Genomic DNA, 24,581 nt, shown 5'->3' with positions numbered 1-24,581 from the left:
ATGTTAATGTCAGCTCTTTGCTTTCTGCGGATGATGTTATACTTCTAAATAAATCCGCTACAAGTTTGCAAGATTCCCTTACCAAATTGATTGATTGTTGTAATAGATATAGTATGAAGGTCAACAATAACAAGACAAAGACAATGAAAATAGGTAGAATTGTTGAAAATGTCAACTGTGTTGTGAACGGGGAACCTGTGGAATAAGTAAAACATTTCAGCTACTTAGGCATGATTTTTAGTGAAGATGGTAAATTAAATATGAAAATAGTCAAACAGAATCAACAAAGCTGGTATGGTAGGAAGTCAATTGAATAAATTCTTATGGAATAAGAGAGATTAGTCGGATCATTAAATTAGCTGTATACAAGACAGTGTTCAAACCAGTTTTAACTTATGGATCTGAGAGCTGAGTCAGAAGTAAAACACTTGACCAAAGACTAGAGACCACAGATATGAGAGTCCTGAGAAAGGTTAGAGGCCTGAACAGATGGCATCAATGGCAATATCATATTAAAAACGAGGATATTAGGAAAGAACTTGAAATTGTCAGCATCCAGTAATGCGTTAGCAGAGCTAATCTCAGGTGGTATGGTCACTTAAACAGAATCTGCGAGACAAGTGTTCTCTGCCAGGTTGGCAGGAAAACGACCCAGAGGAAGACCAAGATATAGGTGGATTGATACGGTACAAAGTGCCTTAAACGATAGAAATATAAGATCTGATAATGTTGGAGTCCTGACAGGTAACAGACTGATTTGGAGGAAAATTGTAGATAGGACGTTAGTAATGTAAATTTTTCATATAGTACTATCATATCCTGTACATCCCTTGAGGGTACATGTCAGGAATTTGATGATGATGATGTTCTAGAGTGTACTTACACCAAGTTTAGTTGAATTTCGTTCAGTACATTTTTTTGTTACAGGGCTCTGAACACTTCTTTGATTATGGCTACCTTGTATATATGCATATACATCTTTATTTGCATTAGAAAATTTACTTTATGACGAAGTGTACTATAAAGATACAAAAGAAACTAGTTGAAATCTAAATAAAATTGTTCTATCAACTTTCTCCATATGGAATTAATGTCAGATTAAAAATAGTAATATTTATATTCCAAATTCTTTCTGAAATCTTCACATGACTTTTTTTTTTACCTACTTAGGATATTGCTTCACTTTCTTATATTTTTATCTGTATTCTCTCAGAGCAGATGCTGACTTACTTGCTAGGAATTTTCAGTATGCTTTCTTCTTTTCCCTGGCTGTCTCTTTAACTTCCTGGTGAACCACGAAGTTCTGATTTTTCTTGTCCTTGCAGACAACTCCATACCTACCTCTCTGGATGAATCAGTCAGTGTTTTCCTCTTTTTTGTGAATTAGTTTAAGGAGAGATATGATAGTATTGTGTGAATAATGACTGGTGTGTCAATATAGAGTCTCCCACTAAGAGTCTTCTGACTCCATGGAGACACCCATTGTAATAATAATATTTGTATATTATTATTTATATGGGTACTCCAATGGAATCAAAAGACTCAATGTAGGAGACCTACTCTCTTCATCAGCACAATACCTATCATACATCTCCTTAAACCTATTCACTGTTGGGCACTCATAGCCATTTCTAGCAATCCATTCCACTCATTCACCATTTTCCAAGTAAAGATCCTAGTCTGCACGCCCTTACTAATCACACACTCTTAGATAACTTGCAAGTGTAACCCCCCTTGTTTTCTCCCTGTGCCCCCCCCCCTCATATTGAAAAATTTCTTTCATGTCAATCTTATAGAAGCCATGTAATAACTTATTAGTTTCTATCATATTCCCTCTCCTCTGCCTATCAGCTAAACTCTACAACCTTCAATCTGTCCTCATAGGAAACATTCCACAGACCTGTCACCAACTTAGTCACTCATCTCTGGATCCACTCCACCACCTCCCAATCTCCAAGAAATGCAGGTGAACATATCTGTGCATAGTAATCCTTTGAGCTTTTTTTTTTTTTTTGTCAACTCTTGCAGTATGACCTCTGAATGTCAAATCTCTATCCACCGTCACCCCTAGATTACTAGCCTCATCAATTTCCTGTAAACCAGTATCATCAATATTATACAAAGTGGGTAATCTTTTCATCCTGAAGTACATTACCTTACATTTCACAACACTGAGTTGACAACCATTGTCCTTTACCCACGTTGCCAATTTATTTAAATCATCCCATGATCTACATCACCTTTATCAACTATTGCCCTCCCTAGTTTTGCGTCATCGACAAATAACTGAATATTCTCCTTCAAATCTTCAACTATATCATTAATGTAAAATTAAAGAATAGTGGTCAGCCTCATTTGCCTTGATTCCACTCCACTCCACTGTACACCACCTTCTGATGTCTGTCTATCAGCCATACCCCCCCCCCATCCATTCCCATTTGCTCCAACTTATGTAGTAATTTTCCATGCTGTATTCTATCCTTTGCAAAGTTCTTCAGTATCATGGCGTAGCCATTTAATTTATTCAACTTTGCTGTCACTTTATTATCAAATGCAAAGAAATTAATGAGACAGGATCTTCCTTTTATAAAGCCATGCTGCCCTCTGCAAAGTATCATATTTCTAACCTCCCAATCCTGAATTTTACTGAAAATCCCGAAACCAACATTTTCAATACTTTTACCATCACTCCAGAGATACTAATTGGTCTGTAATTTTCTACTTCTGTCTTGGAGCCACCTTTATGAAATGGAACTATCTTATCCTCTCCACTCTCTGGAATCTTGCTAGAGCTGAGGCTTAGATTAAACAACTTCATCAGAGGCACTGCCAGTTCAGTTGCACGTTCTTGTAGCATATGAACTGACATACCATTCATGTACTGCTGTATTCACATTGATATTTTTCAATATACTGTGTACCTCCAATTCATCTGCCTCAATGCTGACATCAGTCTCTTTCACCTCAGTAACTACAAAGCTGGATGATATACCCTTACAGAGTGATCACTTAGATATATTTCTTCTGCTTCTGTAACTTTCCTACCATCAGCTTTGAATAAAGTTATCTTTCCATAATCATTCTTTTTCTTACTTGCTGCATAGCAAAAAAACTCTTTTGGATTTACTTTGGCTTTTGCTTAGCTAATTTTGGATTTATTTTGGATTTGCTTAGCTAATTTTCTCTCAAAAACTGATTTAGCCTTCGTTATCATACTAGTAGCCCTGCTTGCTTGCTTTATATTGCTCGTTGGGCATGCAGATCACCTTGTTGTTTATAATCCTTCCACAGTACTTTCTTTTTTTCTTTTTTTTCTTTGTACCATCATCATCATCAAATTCCTGCCATGTACCCCTTAACGGGTGTACAGGATATGAGTGTACTACATGAAAAAAATTACATCATTACTAACTTCCTATCTACAATTTTCCTCCAAATCAGTCTGTTACTTGTCAGACTCCAACATTATCAGATCTTAGATTTCTATCATCTAAGGCACTTTGTACCGTATCAATCCACCTATATCTTGGTCTTCCTCTGGGTCGTTTTGCTGCCAACCTGGCAGAGAACACTTGTTTTGCTAATCTTTCTTCGCCCGTTCTGTTTCAGTGACCATACCACCTGAGATTAGCTCTGCTAGCACATTCCTGGATGCTGACACTGTCAAGTTCTTTCCTAATATCCTCATTTTTAATATGATATTGCCATTGATGCCATCTGTTCACACCTATAATCTTTCTCAGGACTCTCATATCACTTCTGACCCAACTCTCAGATCCATAAGTTAAAACTGGTTTGAACAATGTCTTGTATACAGCTAATTTAGTGTTCTGACTAATTTCTCTCTTATTCCATATGAATTTATTCAGTTGACTTCCCACCATACCAGCTGGGCTGATTCTGTTGTCTATTTCTATATTTAATTTACCATCTTCAGTAAAAATCGTGCCTAAGTAGCTGAAATGTTTCACTTGTTCCACAGGTTCTCCATTCACAACACAGTTGACATATTCAATGATTCTGCCTATTTTCATTGTTTTTGTCTTTTTATTGCTGACCTTCATACCATATCTATTACAACATTTATTCAATTTAGTCAGAGAATCTTGCAGACTTGTAGCGGATTTATTTAGAAGTATAACATCGTCCGCATAAAGCAGAGCTCACATTAGCATCTCCAATTTTGATATCATGTTTAATACCACTTTCCTTCATAATGTGATCCATATAGATAATGAATAACAGAGGGGATAATGTACATCCTTGTCTCACTCCAGATTTAACATTAAACCATCTTCCTGTACTTCCTTCAATTCTAACTGATGACTTACAACTCAAATAAAGACTAAGTATTGCTTGATATAATGCCCCATTGACACTATATAACTGTAGCATATTGAATAGCTTCTCTCTTGGCACCTTGTCATATGCCTTTTCCAGATCGACAAAACTTAAATACAGATCTTTGTTATATTCCCATGCTTTCTCGACTATTTGTTGTAAAGTGAAAATCTAATCCTGACAGCCTCTATTTGGCCTGAATCCAGCTTGTTATTCACCCAGCTTTTCTTCCATAATTCTTCTCAACCGTTTCTCAAGCATACTTGCATAGATCTTGCCAGGAACACTCAGTAGGGAAATACCTCTGTAATTCTCACATTCAGTTTTATTTCCTTTTTTATATATGGGTACTATGAGAGCTCTACTGCAATCATCGGGAATTCGTCCCTCTGTCCAGGCTTTCTGAACTATGCAGTGCAGCCACTGTAAGACTCTTATACCACCATACTTCAGCATTTCTGGTCGAATATCATCTACTCCTATTGCCTTTCCACATTTGAAGCCTTTGATGGCGTTTTCTACTTTAAGTATGGATATGTATTCCTCACTGCATGCCTGTTGAGTGTTTTTTACCACTGTGCTATCACTGCGTGTTTCATTTAGCAAATTTACAAAGTAATTAATCCATACTTCAAGGATATCTTTTCTCCCTTTTTCATGTCACCTTTATCATCTCTAACTCCTTTTACAGCACTCTTTCCTCCATTTCTAAGCTTCTTCAACAATCCTCCATTATATTTTGCCACCTTCTTGATATTTATTTTCTATATTCTTGCCAGAGTCCTCCCATGACTTTTGTTTAGCTAGTTTTACACAGTGTTTAGCTTTCTTACATTTGTCTCTATATTCTCTAAGAGCACAAGCTGACTTATTTGCCAGGAACTTTTGATATGCTTTCTTCTTTTCCTTCACTGCCTCTTTAACTTCCTGTGTTCACCATGGAGTTCTAATTTTTCTAGCCCTGCAGACAACTTCACCACATGCCTCTCTTGCTGAATCAATCAGGGCTTTCTTCAAGGTTTGCCACTGAATCTCCAAGGTTTGATTCCTGTTCTCAAACTCTCATTTTTTTTTCAATAATCTTTGTGTATTTTAGTCTACAGTTCACATCTGAGAGATGCTCAACTTTTATTCGCTTTAAAACTTTCTTACATGTTATTCTTTTCAATATGAAATTCAATTTTATCCTACTTAAGATCAAATAGTGATCACTTCCAATTTCAAATCCTCTGTACACTCTGGTGTCCTGCACCAGGGATAAAACATCACTATCAACAATAACATAGTCAATGAGACTTTTCTTATTCCTTGCTTCTTCTCTCCTTGTGAATTTGTGCACTTTTTTATGTCAGAACATGGTGTTAGTAATAACCAGTCCATGTCCTGAGCAGACCAACAGATATTTGCCATTATTATTAGCTTTGCTCTTTTCTCCAAATTTTTTTTAATATTTCTGTATGTCTCACAATCATTTCCTACTCTACTATTTAGATCCCCAACAAGGACTAACTTTTCCTTTTTCATTGTGTCAGTTGCTTTTTCTAAAGCCTCAAAAAATTCCTCCACTTCTACCTTAGTAGAACCTTCTGTGGGACCATAGGCACAAATAAGTCTCATTGTCCAGTTCCCCATTCCCATATTTGCCCACATTACTCTACTTGAGACTGACTGCCATTCAAGAAGATTAGCCTCGTATTTTGTGTTGAATACTATGGCTACTCCTTCTTTTCCTTGATTGTCATTGTCTGAATATAACATTTTGTATTTATTGCTCAGAAAGGTCTCACCAGTTTTTGTCTTTTTTGTTTCAGTCACCCCTATTATGTCGATCTGGTACTTATGTAATTCCTCAGCTAGCTCCATTTCCTTGCCATTCAGGCGTCTTATGTTTGCAATTTGGGATTTAGCTGACCAAATTGTATTCTTATTGGTTAAACCAAAATAAAAAAATGATGGTACAAGATGACAAATTTTTTTTGTACCTCCTGCTTTATATTGCTAGTCATCCACTTAATCCCATGCATAGTGATTAAGTGGACTTTGATACTGCCTTACTCAAACATTCCTTGACCACTTCTCATGCATTAATAACATTTCTTTACATGTAGTTTCTTATGCCATGCTGCTGCTCCAAATTGCCTCCTAAGTTTGTCATAATCACTAGCTTTATAGGTCCACATAAATCCTTTCTTGACCTAAATTTCCACATGTTCAGCAATCTGCCAGGACAAGACTGCATGGTCACTTTCCCTGATCGGAGGCAGAGTTGCTATAGATAGATCTTCTGGTACTATTACCAGCCCCAACACTCTCAAACTCCAATTATCCCTTAGTAACTGTATAATTTCCATTTTACTATGTGCCCTTTCCTTCTTCCAATCTATACATCACCACAATTGAAATCCTCCATGATAATTGCTCGGCCAGCACTTATTATGCTAATCTGCCAATGCATGTCATCCACATCTTCTGGACCCCCATAGCAGCATCCAACAATATATTTTGTCCTGTTGGCACATACCAAATAGCCTAAAATCAACCATTTCCCTCATGTCTAGAATCTTCCTTAACTTCTATTTATTTTTTTTTTGGTTAAAGTTACTCAGCTATAATTAATAATACTCCTCCTTTCCTATTTTCTCTATCTTCTCCGAAAATACAATATCCATCACATTCTAACCCAGTAACTACGTCATTCTTTGACAACCAGGTCTCACTGATGTCAATAATTTTTGGTCCAATTGAGCTGACTAATACCAAACAATTCTCTCCTTTATTTCTAATACTTTGGGCATTCATATACATGCTTTGCAACATCCTATAGGGCCCACAGTTACTCTATATAACATCATTACCTGCTCATTCAGATTCAAAACTTCGGAAACTGCATCCAACTCTTCACAATCATTCCTGTACTCATACTCATCTATCCCAGGGGTGGATAGACACATGTTTGATTGCTTTCCCCCCCCACCTAATTTCCCTAGTTTCACTTGTTTTGCAATTCCAAACTCTCACTGAACAACACTTTCTCCAAGCACCTAACTCCAAAACCATTTCAGTTCAGTCCATCAGGCATATACAGGTCACTACATCCATCAAATTCACTCCACACATCTATGAACTGCATATCATTCCTCCTGCACAATCTTCCTATTGACTCATTGGCAATCATGGCTCTGCTTCTCAGTTCTGTGCTATCATACCAAGGCAGCAGACTCACATTCTTTACTATCTTACTCTTCATTTTTGTTTCTTCTAACAACTATCAATTAAATTTCATTATGAAATTCATTTTTATTATGCTCAGAACTAAATAGTGATTTAAACTCCTGCTTCAAAGCTCTTGTATACTGTTGTGTCCTGAACCAGCTTGAAGATCTCTCTGTCAACAATAGCACAGTCAATGAAACTATTCTTATTTCTTGTATCTTCTCTCTATATTAATTTGTGCACATCTTTATGTTGGTAATTACTAGTCCACATCCTGGGGAAAAATCCAGCAAGTACTTGCCATTATTATTAGCTTTGCTATTTTCTCCATCTCCCAAAATAGTTACTTTTTGTCTGGTATTAATGTCCTACTCTTCTGTTTACATCCAAACAAGGAGCAGCTTTTCTTTTTCTTTATAACAGCTGCCTTCTCTGATGAATCAAAATTCCTCCAATAGTAGAGTCTTCTGTAGGACCACAGACATAATTAAGTATTATTGTCCAGTTCCTCATTTTGATATTTGCCCCTAACACTCTACCTGAACTTGCTTGCCATTCCAGATCTTGTAGTTGCTATTTAGAAGAATCTCACCTGTTTATGTCTTCTTTATTTGATGACACTAATTGTGTATATGTGGTGCTTCTCTAATTCTTCTGCCACTTCCACCTCTTTTCCTGTGTATATTTCTTATGTTAATTGTACCTGCATTGAATTCTTCTGATGTCGAGTTGGCATTTTTTCCATTTGCAAACTTTTCAGTATTCACTCTAGTTCCTTGATGAAAAAGTAAGAGGCCTTATTTAACTGGGTACTGCCCCAGCTGTCATGACAGCTGGGGCAGTATATTGGCATCATTGTCATTTGGCTTGAGCCAGTGCATATTATACAGTTTCGTCATCTAAATCCTAAATTTTCCAGCTCATCCTTTTTCATTCAGTATCCATGTAGACACCTACTGTTGGGGTGTACCACAAGAAATGAGGATTAGACATTAAGTCAGAAGCCCTAGTTGGTTCTCTGCAATCCTTAAAAAAATGCCATATGGAGATTTCCTCTCAGTTAAAGCTAAAAAACTATTTATTTATTTATCTTAAGTGATCCTATAATAATAATAATTGAAATTATTCAGCACAAACATGTGGTCAAACTCACAGCTAAAGATTGCAAAGAATGATTTTGCCATTGAGACTATTAACCAGGAGAGGGGGCAGGGAGTTATTGATATGAAATGGAAGAATAAAGTAGTTTTTTTGTTTTTTTTTGACAAAAAGAATACTTGATCCTCACATTGGTAGTTATGGAATTTATTTATTTGGACAGTAAATGGATGAGAACTGTACATTTTGTACAGATCTCATCAAAATGTACATTTTGATGTTAACTGTGCACTCGTCATGTTTGTGTAGGATTAGAACATAGGTGTGCCTGTTGCCAAGTAGCTTTACTTTGCCATGATGGGCTAATAATGCTAACTGTGTTATTTCTTTGTGATTTTTCTGATGTGCAAAAGTATGAAGCAAGATATTTATATTAAATTTTGTTTGAAAATTGGCAAAACAGTTACAGTATATGATTTACTTAAAATAGTTTATGTAGATGTTGTTGTGGGATTTACAGGTTGGTCCATTGATTTAAAGAGGAGAACATCAACTTTTTTCATCTCTGAACTATTTACTGTCAATATTGAGAAATTTTCAAAAGCAGGTGGGGGGGAGTGCTCAGTTTAGTTTGTAAAAAAAAAAAAAAAAAAAAAAAAAAAAAACGTGAGAAAGTAAAACCAGAACTATTCCCACAGACTCTCATGACTGAGTTTTAGCTGAAATCTGTATGCTAAATTTTGAAGGGACATATTTGATGATGGAATTCAACAAAGAGATAATGATAAATATTTCACTATAATAATAAATATATCATTCCAATGTAATAACTTTTAATTAGACTTGTATAGGGATATGGCAAACAACAGTTAAAGAAATGAAAACTATGTTTTAGAGTGAGAGAACTAATTTGGGAACTTAGCAATACAGAAGACAATTACTATAATTATTATGAACTATAATAATTATTATTATTACACAGTACCTCCACATAGTTCCAGAATGGGTATCACCATGTCTGGAACTATGGAGTAGAATGTCCTGTGATGAGGACAGTCTACTCCATAATCTGTCCAAGCTATTGAACCCATTTTATTAGAGGAAAACCCACTTTCTGGAGTTGGGTGGAGAGAGATAGAAGTCCTTGCTAATGAGATTGCCAAACTTGCTTTTAGTTGAAAAATCCCCTACAACTGTTCCTAACATCACAGCAGAATTCAAACCCCAAGTCTTTTCCAACCAAAAGGCACATATCATGGTGTCCTTCCAACATTTACTGTGAGGCATGCAAAAATCATTGTTTCATTTTAAAAAAAAACATACTTTAAGTCATCTTGCATGGTTTAATAGAATCCCTTTACTTCCAATGACATGTTAATTATGCATAGTGTGTATAAGAAACTACATATTTGATTACTTTAACTTTTTCATAGAAATCGAGTATTTATTGAAGGAAGAATATTATATGGAGAAATTAAAGATGATAAAGGAGTTAGTCATACAACCACTACAATTGTAGCAGGCAAGTTTTTACTGATTTTATTTTTTCATAACATAAATTTCTGGATCTTATTTTCATATCTGTAGATTTCACATAATTGACCAGGTCTCGAAATGGAAGATAGCGGTTTAATTTGCAGTATGATTATATCCCAGGATGAATGACGTTGATTTTCTTAAAAAAAAAAAGAAAAGAAAAGAAAAGAAAACTTGTAATTCTGTATTAGAGGAGTTCAAAATGCAAATGTCATATCATATTATCAACAATTTACCCTTTCTCCTGCTCATGCAAGCTTTTTATAGATGTCACTTTAGACTTCATCTTCTTTTAAATGAAGTGCTTTTAAAGTGTTTATTGTAAATATATCATCATAATTTTCTGGTATATACACCCTCTAGGGTATATCAGATATTACAACAGCCTAACACAATTCTGTGGGAAGTTTTTGCTACCACAGAACGTGATAACAACAACTAGCAATGTTCCAACATGCATAGAGTAACACACTTATCATTTGTATTCTGGTTTATTAATTATATTTAATAGTTGTGAAGTTATCAAAAACATCTAATATGTGTAATTAATTGTTAATAGGCTTTGTTGTGTAAAAATGTTATGTACCATTACCCCTGATGATTAAGTCTTATGACACACGAAACTTGTTGGGTTTTAATTGCTTATTTTTAATAAACTCCTTATTTATATTAAAATGTGGTCGCAATACTGAAAACTTCCCACAGAACTGCTTAACCACAGAAACTTAACACAATTTCAAATTTCATGACTAATTTCTTCACAGTAACAAACCAATTTGGAAAAATGGGTCTGTTGTTTGTGATATCTGATTTAATCAGCTGTTATATTTTAATCTTACAAAGCAGTCCTTTGTAACTAACTACCTCAACCTTGGTTGTGATATCATGCGAAAAGGCAAGATGTTTTTCCTGCATTTTCACATCATTTCTCGACTGTATGTCATAAAGGAAAAATCTGGCCTAGGCAACTTTAAGCATTTCCTTTAGTATTCTTGCATAAATCTTTCCTAGAACTCAGTAAAAAAATTTCTGTATAATTCTCACATTCACTTTTATTTCCCTTTTTATAAATTGGTGTAATAAAAGCATTACTACAATCATCTGCAGTTTGATCCTGTCACCAAGACTTTCAATTATACAGAGTAACATTGCAGAAACTTTTATACCATCATATGGGAGCAAGAATTGGATAAAATTTCAGCCTGTGCTTTACAGGAAAGTGCAAAATAAATGGGAATGCCCTAACCAAGATATTTAATTTGTCTTAGCATGGCAGAGTCCCAAAGAAAGAGGACAAAATAGTTACATAAAAGGAGATTTCAATACAGATGTCACAAATTATGTACCAGCTAGTGTCCCAGGATTAGTGTTTAAGGTATTGGAAAAGTTGATTGAGGGAAGAATTTGAGAATGACTGCATAGGAATATGATACAAAATTTTTTACAGAACTGTCTTGGCTTTCGTAGCCCATATTACATGCTGAATGATTCCAATTGGTATTGTACGTCGTAGTTCCATTTCTTTAATATAATAACAGGTATGTATTATACGTATAAATCTTACCAATATCAGTTTTTATGACTTAGTAGAATAATATGCATATATTATAGAGTATAAGCTCAGAAGTTGAATATTTGCTACCAGAATATAATGATTCCATATGGAATCAGTCAGTCAAAATTCCTATCCAGAAATGTATTTTTCATCAAAATACTTGATACTCTTGCTTTTTTAGACCTAAAGACAAAATAAATAGAAAGAAAAATTTTTTTCACTTGGAAAAAAAAAATTCAGGTCAGAAATGGTTAAATATAATGGGCGAGGAAAGATTAGCAAAACAAATGTTCTCTGCCAATTTGGCAGGTAAACGACCCAGAGGAAGACTATAGGCGGATTGATACTGTTCAAAGTACCTTAGATGATAGAAATATAAGATCTGATAATGTTGGAGTCTTGACAAGTAACAGACTGATTTGGAGGAAAATGGTAGATAGGAAGTTAATAATGATGTAAATTTTTCATGTAGTACTATCATATCCTGTACACCCCATGAGGGTACATGGCAGGAATTTGATGATGATAGGAGTAGTGTGTCTTCCAAAGTGAGGAACTTTATAGGGACTTTTTATCTGAAGGTGAATTTAGCCAATGTCATCCAAATGTGGCATAATTTTCCTCCCAAAAACAGACACACTGACCAAAACATACGTATACAGACCTCATAGCCTTATGAGGTCTGTATATTATATTTTTAGTAAGGATAACTTATACCTGAGAACCTCACCAGATTACATGCAGTTAGATTGTCAAATTGCCAAACCTTTCAATCCCATGAGGTGAGTGACTGTGAGAAAGATGAAGTGCTGAATCTGGTCTCTCATGCAAAAATATTGAATAGGATAGTCAGTTCAGAAAGTAGAAGTAGATGTAGACCTAAAATAATGCTACATTTTCTATATACTAATGTCAGAAGTATCAGGAACAAGAGGGAGGAGGTTTTTAGCATTGGTTAGTGCAACCTAACCAAATGTTATAAGCATTAGTGAGATTTGGCTAACACCAAATAATGCAGTTACAGGAACAGAATGTGAAGATTTTAGTATTTTGAGGGAGGGTAGAGAAGATAGAATGAGGGGATTAGATGAATTACAGCCAAAAAGAATAGAGGACAGGCAGGACAGTGGCTGTTCTTTTGAAGCAGTCTGGTGCAAGATTGGGGCCAATAAGACAAAATATACATTTGGTTCTTGCTGCAAGCTGGGGGGAGGTTCCCAGGAATGATCGGGAAGACGTGCATCAGCAAATTAGGACAATGAATTCAGGTTGAGGAAATATTATGGGATACTTTAATTATGGAGATACGAATTGGAAGGAAGATCACATGGCAGGAAGGAAAAAGAATTTACACCTACTGAGAAATAATTACTTGAGGCAGCATGTGATGGACCTGGTCACATGTTCAGAAGAGCCATTCATAACCAAGGTGGCCAACATTGCTTCCAGTTGGCAAAAGTCTTGACTTAGGAGATTGTAAAACATGCAGAATGTTCTGCCAAGAAGGAGTATATGTGGAACTACAAGAAGATGATTATGACAAGCTTAGGAGGAAGCTTGAATCTGTGCCATGGCATAAAGCACTGCAAGGAATGGATGTTAGTAGTGCATGGGAGATAGTTAAGGGGCATCTATAGGAAGCAATTTTAAATTGTATACCTAAGGTAAGGAGGGTTAATCGGGTGGGAGTTAGATGGATGAGTAATATCATTAAGCATGAGCTGCAGAAGAAGAAAATGCTGTGGAGGTATATAAGGAGAAAACTGACCAGCAAACTCATGAACAGCACAAGTCTCATTAAAGAAAGGTGACCAGCATGTTATGAAAGGCAAAATCAGATTATGAGAAGAATCTAGCCAAGCAGGCCAAAGAAAATCCCGAGGAGTTCTTTTGTTACATGACAAGTAAAAGGAAGAATAACTATGGAAGATTAATCTTAATCAGTGCTGATGGTCACAAGGTGACAGAAGCAGATAAAATAGTTGAGTTACTGAGTGACCACTTTTCAAGGGTATATCATCCAAGTGAGGTTACTGCTGTAGCACATGTGACAGAGACTGATGAGGAAACAGAAGTGGATGAATTGTTTTTCTTGGGATATTGCAAAATCTCAATGTAAATACATCTGTGAGATTAGATGGGGGGGGTCAGCTTGGATTTGGCAAGAATGTTCAAGGGAACTGGTAATCTCTGACTAGGCTCTTTAATTTAAGTCTTGGCTCTGCTAGAGTTCCAAGGTAGTGGACAGAGGGCAAAATAATTCCCTTGCATAGGGGAGGTAAGACTGAGGTAGTTTCTGTTCTCTGGATGTTGAATTTGAGAAGATACAATTTACATATTCTGTCTAGTGGATAGGTGGAAGGGGGGTGGGTTATATGATAGAGACATAAAAGTTGGTAAGGGGTTGTTATGGGATCAGTGTTGAAGAGGTTTTTCATAAAAGGGTGGGAGAACAAGAGGTTATCCCTGTAAGCTGTGTAAGGAGGGTGAGAAGCAGGTTTTTTGCATGGAGAGTTGTAAAGATTGTAATGCCTTGTCTGAGAGAGAGAGAGAGAGAGAGAGTGGTATCTGCAGAGAATTTGAATGTATTTAAGGTGCAGTATGATGAGATGTGTGTGTGTGTGTGTGTGTGTGTGTGTGTGTGTGTGTGTGTGTGTGTGTGTGTGTGTGTGTGTGTGTGTGTGAGAGAGAGAGAGAGAGAAAGGGACCTCCTAGATGAGCCTTTGATTCCATGGAGGCTTAGGATGATGATAATTGTAATAAAGAGAATTCAAGCATGGATGGATAAGAATATGATACTGTATGAGGAGCAACATGGCTTTGTTAAAGATTCGTTGTACCTTCATAATTTACTAACTTTTTATAATAGAGTGACAATTGAGTTGGATAAAGAAAATGGCTATATGATGATTGTGTTGGATTTTGCAAAGGTATCTGACAGAATGTATTTAAGAATCCACATGGAACTTTGTTATGCAAATTAGAATTAATGGGAATGAATATGATACTGGTTATGTGGAAAGAGGGTGGCTGCTGGAGGAGCAGAATCCAAAAGAAAGCAGGTGACTAGTGGTGTGCTGCAAAGTTCAGTGGTTGGAACCACTACCGTTTAATTTGTACATAAACGATACAAGAAATAACCTGAAAAGAAATATTCATTTGTTCGATGATGCAAAATTAGATAGAGTAAAATACTTAATCAATGTGATGTGGAAAGCTTGCAGGAATATTTAAATATATTGTCAGTATGGGCAAATGATAATGTTAAACTTCATGTTAAACTCACATCTATTAAGATGTGAGTTTAACATGAAGAAATGTCAAGTTAGGCATTTTGGGATAAATAGATTACAAGCTGAGTACCACATTGATGGAACTCTACTCCATAAAATAGATGAAGCTAGAGATTTAGGGATGTTGTTAGACAGAGAGTTAAAGTTTAGAGGACATATTATTAAGGTAGCTCATAAAATTACTTGGCTCTTGAAGAACACACTAACAAGTAGAGATAAGGATGTTGTTATTCCTCTTTATAAAGCCTTGATATATAACCACATCTGGATTCCCCTCCATGTGGGGCACCTGTTTGTGGTGCAGGGGACCTCCCAGTGATGGTACTGGCCCTTTTCATTCTTCTTCTTTTTCTTTGCTTTTCTTCCCGTATTCTTTGCTCTACTTCTCCTGAATCTTTTTCACTATCCTTTTTCCAGACCACCATCATTGGGATCCAATGCCCTGCCACCGTGTTTGCCATGCGGTGTGACCCGTAGACATCCGGAAAGGGGGATCATGGTAGTCTTGCACTACTTTGGCCCCTGCTTCGGCAAGACGGGTGGTCCTGGATTGCCCAGCCAGGATCAATCAGCTAGTGGGCTTGCCTGCAAGGGTCAACGGTGTTGCAGTAAGTCTCTCATCCCATGATCCGGGGTCGGGATCCTAGATCTGCTGCAGTGCTGGTATAACATCCAGGGTAACCCTGGTGTTCCACTCTTGAGTGCAGTCTTTGCTTGCCGGGTAGTGGGCGTCCATGTGTAGCTCCATGGTGGGTGGGGAGCTCTAGCACTGAATTAAAAATTCCTTAAATATGAATTCTTCATCCTCAAATGTTTCAGGGACCCTAACAAAGTCCCAACCAATCAATTCCAGTAGAGGAGTGATATCAGAATGGGATCTCTTTGAGGTTCCTGATGAGGAGATATGTTCAGAGCTTAAAGATCAAGGAGTGACGGGTGTGAGGTGCATCCTGATATGCAGGGATGGTCGCCTGGTCTCAACCAAGAACATCATCCTTACTTTTGATACACCTAGGCCTCCGACATCTGTAAAAGCAGGGTATCTCAGCTGTCCTGTTAGAATGTACATCCCTAACCCGCTGAGATGCTTTAAATGTCAAAGATATGGACATGCCCAAACTGCCTGTCGTGGTTCTACTACCTGTGCCCAATGTGGTAGTAAAGAACATGAAAATAAATCTTGCTGTGAAAAAAAAAAAAAAAAGCTAAATGTGTCAACTGTCAGGGAGATCATCCAGCATACTCTCGTGCATGTCAGAAATGGAAAGATGAAAAAGAGATACAAAAAATTAAAACAGAACAAAACATAACATATCAGGATGCAAAAAGAAAGCTAGCCACCGTTACACCTGTTCTACGATCCTCTTATGCTGAAAAAGTAACAACTTAAAAAGTGCCAACAGCAACTCAAACATGTATATCTATTCCACCATTTGATAATTTCACCATATCTGAACTTTATGATCGCAAGTGCTTCTCTGTTGAGCACATTAATCACAAGACCTATGGCCTTACTCCAGAGACAACTTCAAAAATGGTCCCATTCAATGAAAACTCATCTGTCAATAAAATTATGGTGAAGACTTCACTCAAAGATAAACCACCAGACACTAGCACAGAAAAAATGGATACCTCAATACCCACTGAAAGCAAACTAAGCATACCAACTGACCCTAACACATTTGATGTTTTGAACACTCTACCAGAGGAAGAGATGGACACTGGCCGTCCATACTTCCTTAAAACAGTGGATAAATATAAATCTGACAAAGGTAAGCCCTCAACCTCTCGAAAACCAGACAAGTCAATAAAATCAAAACAAGGAAAAATTTTTACAATGGAACTGTCGTGGGATCCGCCAGAATAGTGACAATATCAAGATGTTGTTGCAGAAACACAAACCTTTCTGTTTCTGTCTACAGGAAACTTACTTAAGACCCTTTAGGAATTTCACTGTTGTACGTAAGGATAGAACTGGAGATGGTCCTGCCCATGGAGGAGTAGCTATCCTAGTGGGCAGTCGTCATACTCCTTTCCATCAGGTCCAACTTAATACTTCTCTGGAAGCAGTAGCGATTCGCTTCTCTGTGGAATTCCTTATTACAGTATGTTCAATTAATTTACCACCAAATGCTGAGTTAAATGAAATTGATCTTGATAACCTTATCTCGCAACTGCCTGAACCCATACTTTTGATGGGTGACTTTAACGGTCACAATACTCTATGGGGTAGTCCCAACACTAATAGACGAGGTCGAATCATTAAAAAAATTCTTGATGATAGTAACCTTTCCCTTCTAAATAATAAACTCAATACTTTCTTCCATATGCCTGCCTGCTCATATTCTGCAATTGATCTTATAATCTGTTCCCCTTCTATTCTTCCACTGCTCATGTGGGACGTTGAAGAGAACATATATGGAAATGATCACTTTCTTGTTCTTTGTACAATGTCTTCACAGGAACCACGTTCACCCACATGGATACCTATATGGAAAATGGACCAGGCTGACTGGAACCCTTTCTCTCATCTTGCAAAATTTAATGCTGATACCATCAGTCAAACACCTATCAATGAAGCTGTAAAATATATAACAGAATGCATTGTCCAGGCAGCAACAACCTCCATCCCAAAAACATCATCTCAATTTCCAGTCTATTCAAAGCTTTGGTGGAACCCAGAATGTTAGGCAGCCTAAAAAGATCAATACAGAGCATGAAGCATATTTCGTAGATACCCCACCACATCAAATTTAATAACTTTCAAGTGCTCGAGCCAAAGCACGTTTTGTAAGACATCAGAGTCAAAAACAATCATGGATCCAATTTACTACATCAATTAATCAAATGACCAGTTCAAAAATTGTATGGGATAAAATCCAGAAAATGAAAGGCAGATATAGCACACATTGTTTGTCCACCTTAGACTATAATGGAAGTGTTCTTGTTGATCCCAAAGCTATTGCAGATACTTTGGGAGAAACTTTTGCTGAAATCTCAGCACTGACTTCATATTCTCTGGAATTTTTAATACTGAAAGATCAGCAAGAGAAACAAAGGCTTAATTTTTCTACCAACATTCTTCAGCCATATAATCAGCCATTTCTCAAGGAGGAACTAAAAACAGCTATCTCACCCTAGTGCAGTAGGACCTGATGACATCCATAATGCAATGATAAAACCTCTACCATCATCTTCTATGGATCTTCTCTTAATAAACAACAGAATACTTGCAGAGGAAGATTTTTCAGATTCTTGGCATAAGTCAGTTGTCATTGTTACCCCAAAACCAGGAAAGGAACCAACACAAGCAAATAATTATTGACCTGTTGCTCTGATCAGCTGTCTTTGTAAGATATTAGAGAAAATGGTTAATGCCAGACTTCTCTGGTATTTAGAAAGCAACAGTCTTCTTTCCAATACACAATGTGGTTTCCATGGACATCGATCAACTTTAGACCATTTAGTTCAGTTAGAAACTTGTATAAGAGATGCATTTCTGAAGCGAGAACATCTTGTCTCAGTTTTTTTTTGACATGGAAAAAGCTTATGACACAACCTGGAGATATGGCATATTAAAAGACCTCTATAACCTAGGTCTCAAAGGACACCTCCCTATGTTTATTAAAAACTTTCTGTCCAGGCGTACTTTCCAAGTCAGAGTGGGAAGTATACTATCTCGACCATATCTTCAAGAACAAGGTGTTTCCCCAACGCTCTGTCTTAAGTGTAACCCTTTTTGCTATTAAAATCAACTCAATCATTGAACAGCTTTCTCCCACTGTAGACAATGCTCTATATGTTGATGACTTCATAATATACTGTCACTCACATAACATGAGGGTGATTGAAAGACAACTTCAGCAAGTAATTGATCATGTCTCTCTGTGGGCTCTTAATAATGGGTTTAGGTTTTCAATAGAAAAAAGTGTCTGTTGAAAACTTCTGTTGAAAATGCACTCATCACCCAGATCCTGAACTAAGAATGGGACCTACTGTTATTCCAGTAACTACAGAAACCAAGTTCTTGGGACTCATTTTTGACAGAAAACTCACATTTCTAGCACTTATTCATCAACTAAGAGAAAAGTGCAAAAGAACTTTGAACCTCCTTCGCACTCTATCCTCTACTGGGTGGGGTGCTGATCGAGCTTCATTGCTCCATCTTTATCGTGCACTTATACGTTCAAAGCTGGACTATGGGTCCCAAGTCTATGGTTCGGCAAGACAGAGTAACCTACGATGGTTGGATTCCATCCATCATCAGGGTATATGGATAGCTACTGGTGCCTTTCGCACCTCACCCACTTCAAGTCTCTATGTAGAAGCAAATGAACCGGCTCTATCACTTCGACGGAAACAGTTGTCTCTTAATTACACCCTAAAAATTAAATCTCTCCCAGATCACCCTACATGGAATAGTATCTTCTCTCTGCATTGAGAAGCTCAATATCACACACATCAAACTGCTATACATCCTTTTGGTATGTGTATTAAAGAAACTATGCAAGCTGTTAGTATAAATGTTGACAACATTAGCTACACTAAACATAACAGCATTCCTCCATGGCAGGTTTGCACACCATCCTGCAACCTCTCACTTTGTCAGCTACAGAAATCTTATACCCCATCATCCATTTACCTGCAATTGTTTAATGTGCACAGAGCAGATCTTATCTCAAATCAGATCCCACCAGATTGCAGTAATTATACAGCAGAGTTACATGCCATTTAGCTTGCACTTGTGCATATAAAAGAAAACTGCTACCAAAAGTGTATAATTTATACAGACTCATTGAGCTCTTTACAGGCTATCTCCTCTCCTATGTATAATCCTCATCCAGTGCTACACCTGCTTCACGAAATGAAAATCCTTAATTTCGATGTTCAGTTCTGCTGGATTCCCAGCCACATCGGAATCAAAGGAAATGAAGCTGCAGATGCAGCTGCTAAGTCAGCCTTTCCTTCTCCACATACTATTTGACAGTTCCATGTACAGACTACAGACAACTTATAAGATCAAAGGTAATTGCTCAATGAGAGTTAACATGGCAAGAAACATCAAAAAACAAATTATATAACATTAAACCTGAAATTAAACACTGGCATTCTAGTCAATGTACAAAGAGAAGGGAGGAGGTTGTCCTTACTAGGCTCCGCATAGGTCACAGTCACCTTACACATTTTCATTTACTGAGAGCTAATGACCCTCCCATATGTGAAAAATGCAACACACATCTCACTATTCATCATATTCTGGTAGATTGTCAAAAATTTACACGAGAGAGGAATGAAATTTTCACCTATCTAACCAAGCCATATCCATATCTAACCACTCAGGGAAATGCTAGAGACTCAGGCAAATTGCATGATGTTTTTAATTTTTTAGAAAGAATTAATTTGTACAAACACATTTGACCATAAATTTGTTGACATGTAAATACTTTTTTTTTTGCTTAACTTAACTTTTATACATATATATTATTCATTAGGTTAAATCTGACTAATTATGTATTACCATGGGTCTTGTATATTTGTATCACCCTGCTGTAATTTTGTTAATATGTAAATACCATAATGCTAAACTTAAATTTTATGCATCAATGCTGTATAATAATTCCTTTCTGACTCTTTAAGTATTAGTATAATAACGTTTGTTGTAATCTTACTAGATGCAGACACTGCTTTCCTTGACTTGTTTTGTATATACATATGTTAACCTATAGTTATCTATTTATGTACTGCTGAAACCTCTGCAGTAATTTTATTTATATGTAGATATAATCATCACTTAACTACATTTTGTGTATGCATCTTATTTACTACTTTATTTTTCGAATAATCATGTAGTGCTGTAGAACATCTTACCTATTTGTGTACTTTCTAGTAATTCTGTTTATATGTATTCTAAATTCTGTTTCTACTGCATTGCTAAATTTAATTTTCATCCATGCATATTGTATAATAATCCCTTTTTGTCTATTTTTGTACTGCTATAAAGGCATCTATTATAATTTTACATATATGTAGATACTGCATTCCTTGGCTTAGTGTTTCATATATTATGTATTAACTTATATTGTTAACTATTTTTGCACTACTGTAATAACCTCTGACCTTGTGTGTTGCTGTGCCTCTGCAACAGTTCTGTTTACCTAGAGATGCTGCTTTGTGAAACTAGATTCTTGTACAGACATTGTTTACAATTCTGTAAATGCTAATGTTGTAACCTTTAGTATGGCACAGTATGACCTGTGTAGTTTTTGTGCCAAATAAACTATAAACCAACCAACCAACCAACATCTGGATTACTGTGCTTAGGTCTGGTCTCCTGAGTTTCTTGGGGATGAGGAAGCAGTAGAAAAGATTCAGAGCCAAGCGACCAACATGGCAATTGGTCTGTGGAGTGTTCCCTGTGAGGATAGATTGAAGGTTTGGGGATAGCAGAATTTCATTGATAGGAGGAAAAGAGGGGAAATGATAGAAACATTTAAGTTACTTAAAGAGTTTTATAGAACTGATGCAGTGGAAATGTTTCACTAGAGGGGGGAACAGAATAAGAGGGTATCTCTGGAAGTTGAATAAAGGTGTGGTTAGTAGATGGGTGAGGACCAGATTTTTTGCTTGGAAAGTTGTAAATGAGTGGAATGGGTTGCCAGAGTTGGTCGTGAATGCTTTATCTGTTAATGGATTTCTAAATAACTTAGGGAATTGAAACAACGTAGATCCGAATATAAATTAAATTATATTTTAAGATATTTCCGATATTTCGGCAATGTCACATTGCCATTTTCTAAAGGAACTTACAAAAGGCAGGTGCACACAGGCAATAACAATACAGTAACTGAGAATGAAGATTTGAAGCTATCATTCTCCTAGAAGTCCTGATGGTGCCCTCTGGCAGGCTAAGTAGGCGTTCTTGGCCGTTGGGCTGAAGGTCTGCTGATGTATGCCTCCCAAATTTGGGGCAGTTGCATACAACCAAATTTGTTGAGGTTTGGAGAGTTTCTTAGGGCAGAGGCTGATTCCATAAATAATCTTTCGAATTTATATTTGCTCCGGTGTATTATTGTTGCTTTCTTCCACCGTATTCTGTGGCGAGTATCCAGAGCATGGTCTGCAAGACCAGAATGGCTATACTTGTAAAACCGGATGTAGTCCTTGTGTTCAGAAATTCTGATATTCGCTGTCCTGCCTGTTTGGCCAAAGTACGACAGTTTACAACTGCAAGGGACCTGGTATACACCAGGTAGGTCTAGGGGAAGTGTTTGGTCTTTGGTAGAGCGGATAAGGGATGCCAATTTTCTGTAAGGCCTGTAACAGGAGGTGAGGTCATGTTTTTTTAGAATTTTGGTAATTTTTTCTGAGGTGCCTCGGATGTAGGGAATGGTGATGGATTTAGAGTAATCTTTTTGGTGGAGGGGGGGGGCTGTGGTTTGTAGGTTTTAATATTTTTTGGATTTGGGGGGGGGGTAGCCATTGGCTGAGAAAGTGTCGAGGATGTGATTTAGTTCAGTGTTAAGGGCTATGTCGTTAGAACAGATTAGTTTAGCCCTGTTGTATAGTGTTTTTACCTCTCCATATTGTTGTGAGGTTTCAATTCCCTAATCTACGTTGTTTCAATTCCCTAAGTTATTTAGAAATGCATAACCAACGTATAAGCCTGTCTACGAGAATCAATATCTGTTAATGGGTTCAAAGAATGGTATGATAAAGTGTGTGGATAGTTTGGGTCTCCCGCAATGAGTCTTCGGACTCCATGGGGGTGCCCATACAATAATAATGATAATAATTCTCAATTCTGTTAGTTATGTATTATTTTGTTCTGCATATCAGATGTCTCATTAGTTTTTTCTCACTGATGATGACTTTCATCAGAAAGTCAAAAATGTTGTGCCGATGAATAAATATTCTTTAAATTTACAACAGTATTCATTTTTCAATCCTTATTATGTTTATAGTTATTAGCAACTTTTTTTTTGCTGTAGCTTGTCACAATTGCTTAACATAGCACATATTGAAATAAGTGAATAATTCTATTAAGAATAATATTTATTAAAATTATAACTTTACTGTAAAATAGCTATCTGAAAAATGAACACTCAAGTCCAACTCATCTTGAAATTCTTATTAATTATTACATCTCTGTATGTGCATTAACTCGACTATAAATGTATACAAATGCTGGGTGTGATATCAGTGTACACCTAATAGCTGCTTTAGTAGTAAGAAAAGCAAAGTTTTAATTTGTCAGACAAAGAACTGGTTGATGGATATTAGAATTTGTAAATAGAAGTGAAATATTTTATAAATTATATTGTACCTAATGTGTTAACTGGTTCATTAATAGTGAAACATATTGGTTGGTTGAACACTGCCTACTCTAAAAAATAAAACAATTATGTTATTATTTTGAAAATAATAATAATAATTTCTTTATTTATTTTTTTTTTCAGATGATGTTATATTTTTAGGTCCAGGAAAAAGTGAAACTGTGGTAGAATAGCCTACAGTTTGTTTTTGTTAAAACAAACGACTCTTTCGGATTTTTCATTCCAGACATTGCAACCTCCAGTAGGTGATATACCTCTCCCAGAGGTATCTTGATAAATAGATTATAGTTTTTGTGAATAATGTCATCACTCATGTGTAAATAATAAAACTTCTCATAAGAAATTAAATATTTTTGAAATACTTCTCTATGTATTCTATGAAGTATCAGGGTGTGTTAAAATTCAGCTACTAATCACTTTATTTAAAAGACTTTTTGATATTATTGTTAATAACTAATAAAGGAATTTGAAGGTTGCTCTGTCAGTCAACCACAAGCATTATATGGTGTATATCATAAAAATTTAAAAATAGTTATGCCTTAAAAAAATTAATCAAATTTTAATTGGTGTTGATTAGGGAATATTCAGCAACACAGGGATAAACCTCTTTTGTTTATCCAAGAACAAACTTCAAAACAGAGTGACAGTGACAAATTACAGCTTATTTCTGCTAATAGGCTCATTGAAAGTGCCAAGGGAAATCCTTTGTGTGATTACCAAGGGCAGTCAACATTTAAAAAAAACAAAAAAGAGTGGTTGTTGAAAACGTGAACTGTAAAGTAGGAAATGCCTTGGGGAAAATGTTATCAACAACAATATAATGAAGAATAATGACTCATTTCTTGGGTTTTCTTAGTGTGAGCTAACAAGCAGCTTTATATTGGAAAATAATGTTAGTAATATCCTAACTAGAAAATGGCAGGACAAATAATAGAAATAAACACCTTCTGGACTTCTGGTCAAGATATTACTAACACCATATTCACCATGTGAATATAATAAACTATATGTAAAAAATTTGTATATATAAAAAGTTATAAGAGTTTCGAGTTGTTTCATTTTTATATAGACATTCTGTATTATTAAATGCAGTCATCTGTGATTGAACACTAGCAAGAAATATTCAAGTGGAGTGCAGAGATGTGTACATTTCAGTACTGAGAAAACATGATAATAGAATTCTGATGTACAGATGATATTTGACTGGAAATG

At 36.2% G+C, this 24,581-nt stretch overlaps 1 protein-coding gene across 3 annotated transcripts in view; it reads left to right on the top strand.

Moving 5' to 3' along the window:
• The window catches only part of LOC150092725 (single-stranded DNA-binding protein, mitochondrial-like), a 117,630-nt gene extending 93,900 nt beyond the window's left edge, over positions 1-23,730 (top strand). For all 3 annotated transcript variants that reach the window (XM_090414673.1, XM_090414674.1, XM_090414672.1), the window contains 2 exons: positions 10,086-10,174; positions 23,493-23,730. In XM_090414673.1, the coding sequence (XP_090270799.1) occupies positions 10,086-10,174; positions 23,493-23,542 (139 nt within the window). In that variant the 3' untranslated portion in view covers positions 23,543-23,730. The remainder of the gene's footprint in view (positions 1-10,085; positions 10,175-23,492) is intronic.
• Positions 23,731-24,581: the final 851 nt, after the last annotated feature.

Source organism: Typopeltis vanoorti, chromosome 25 (genome assembly GCF_054136105.1).
Source record: "Typopeltis vanoorti isolate ZY-2024b chromosome 25, IOZ_Tvanoo_1.0, whole genome shotgun sequence".
In the NCBI taxonomy this organism is placed as follows: Eukaryota; Metazoa; Arthropoda; class Arachnida; order Uropygi; family Thelyphonidae; genus Typopeltis; species Typopeltis vanoorti.
The sequence above is the reverse complement of the archived record's forward strand: the minus strand, read 5'-3'. Positions and strand labels throughout refer to the sequence as shown.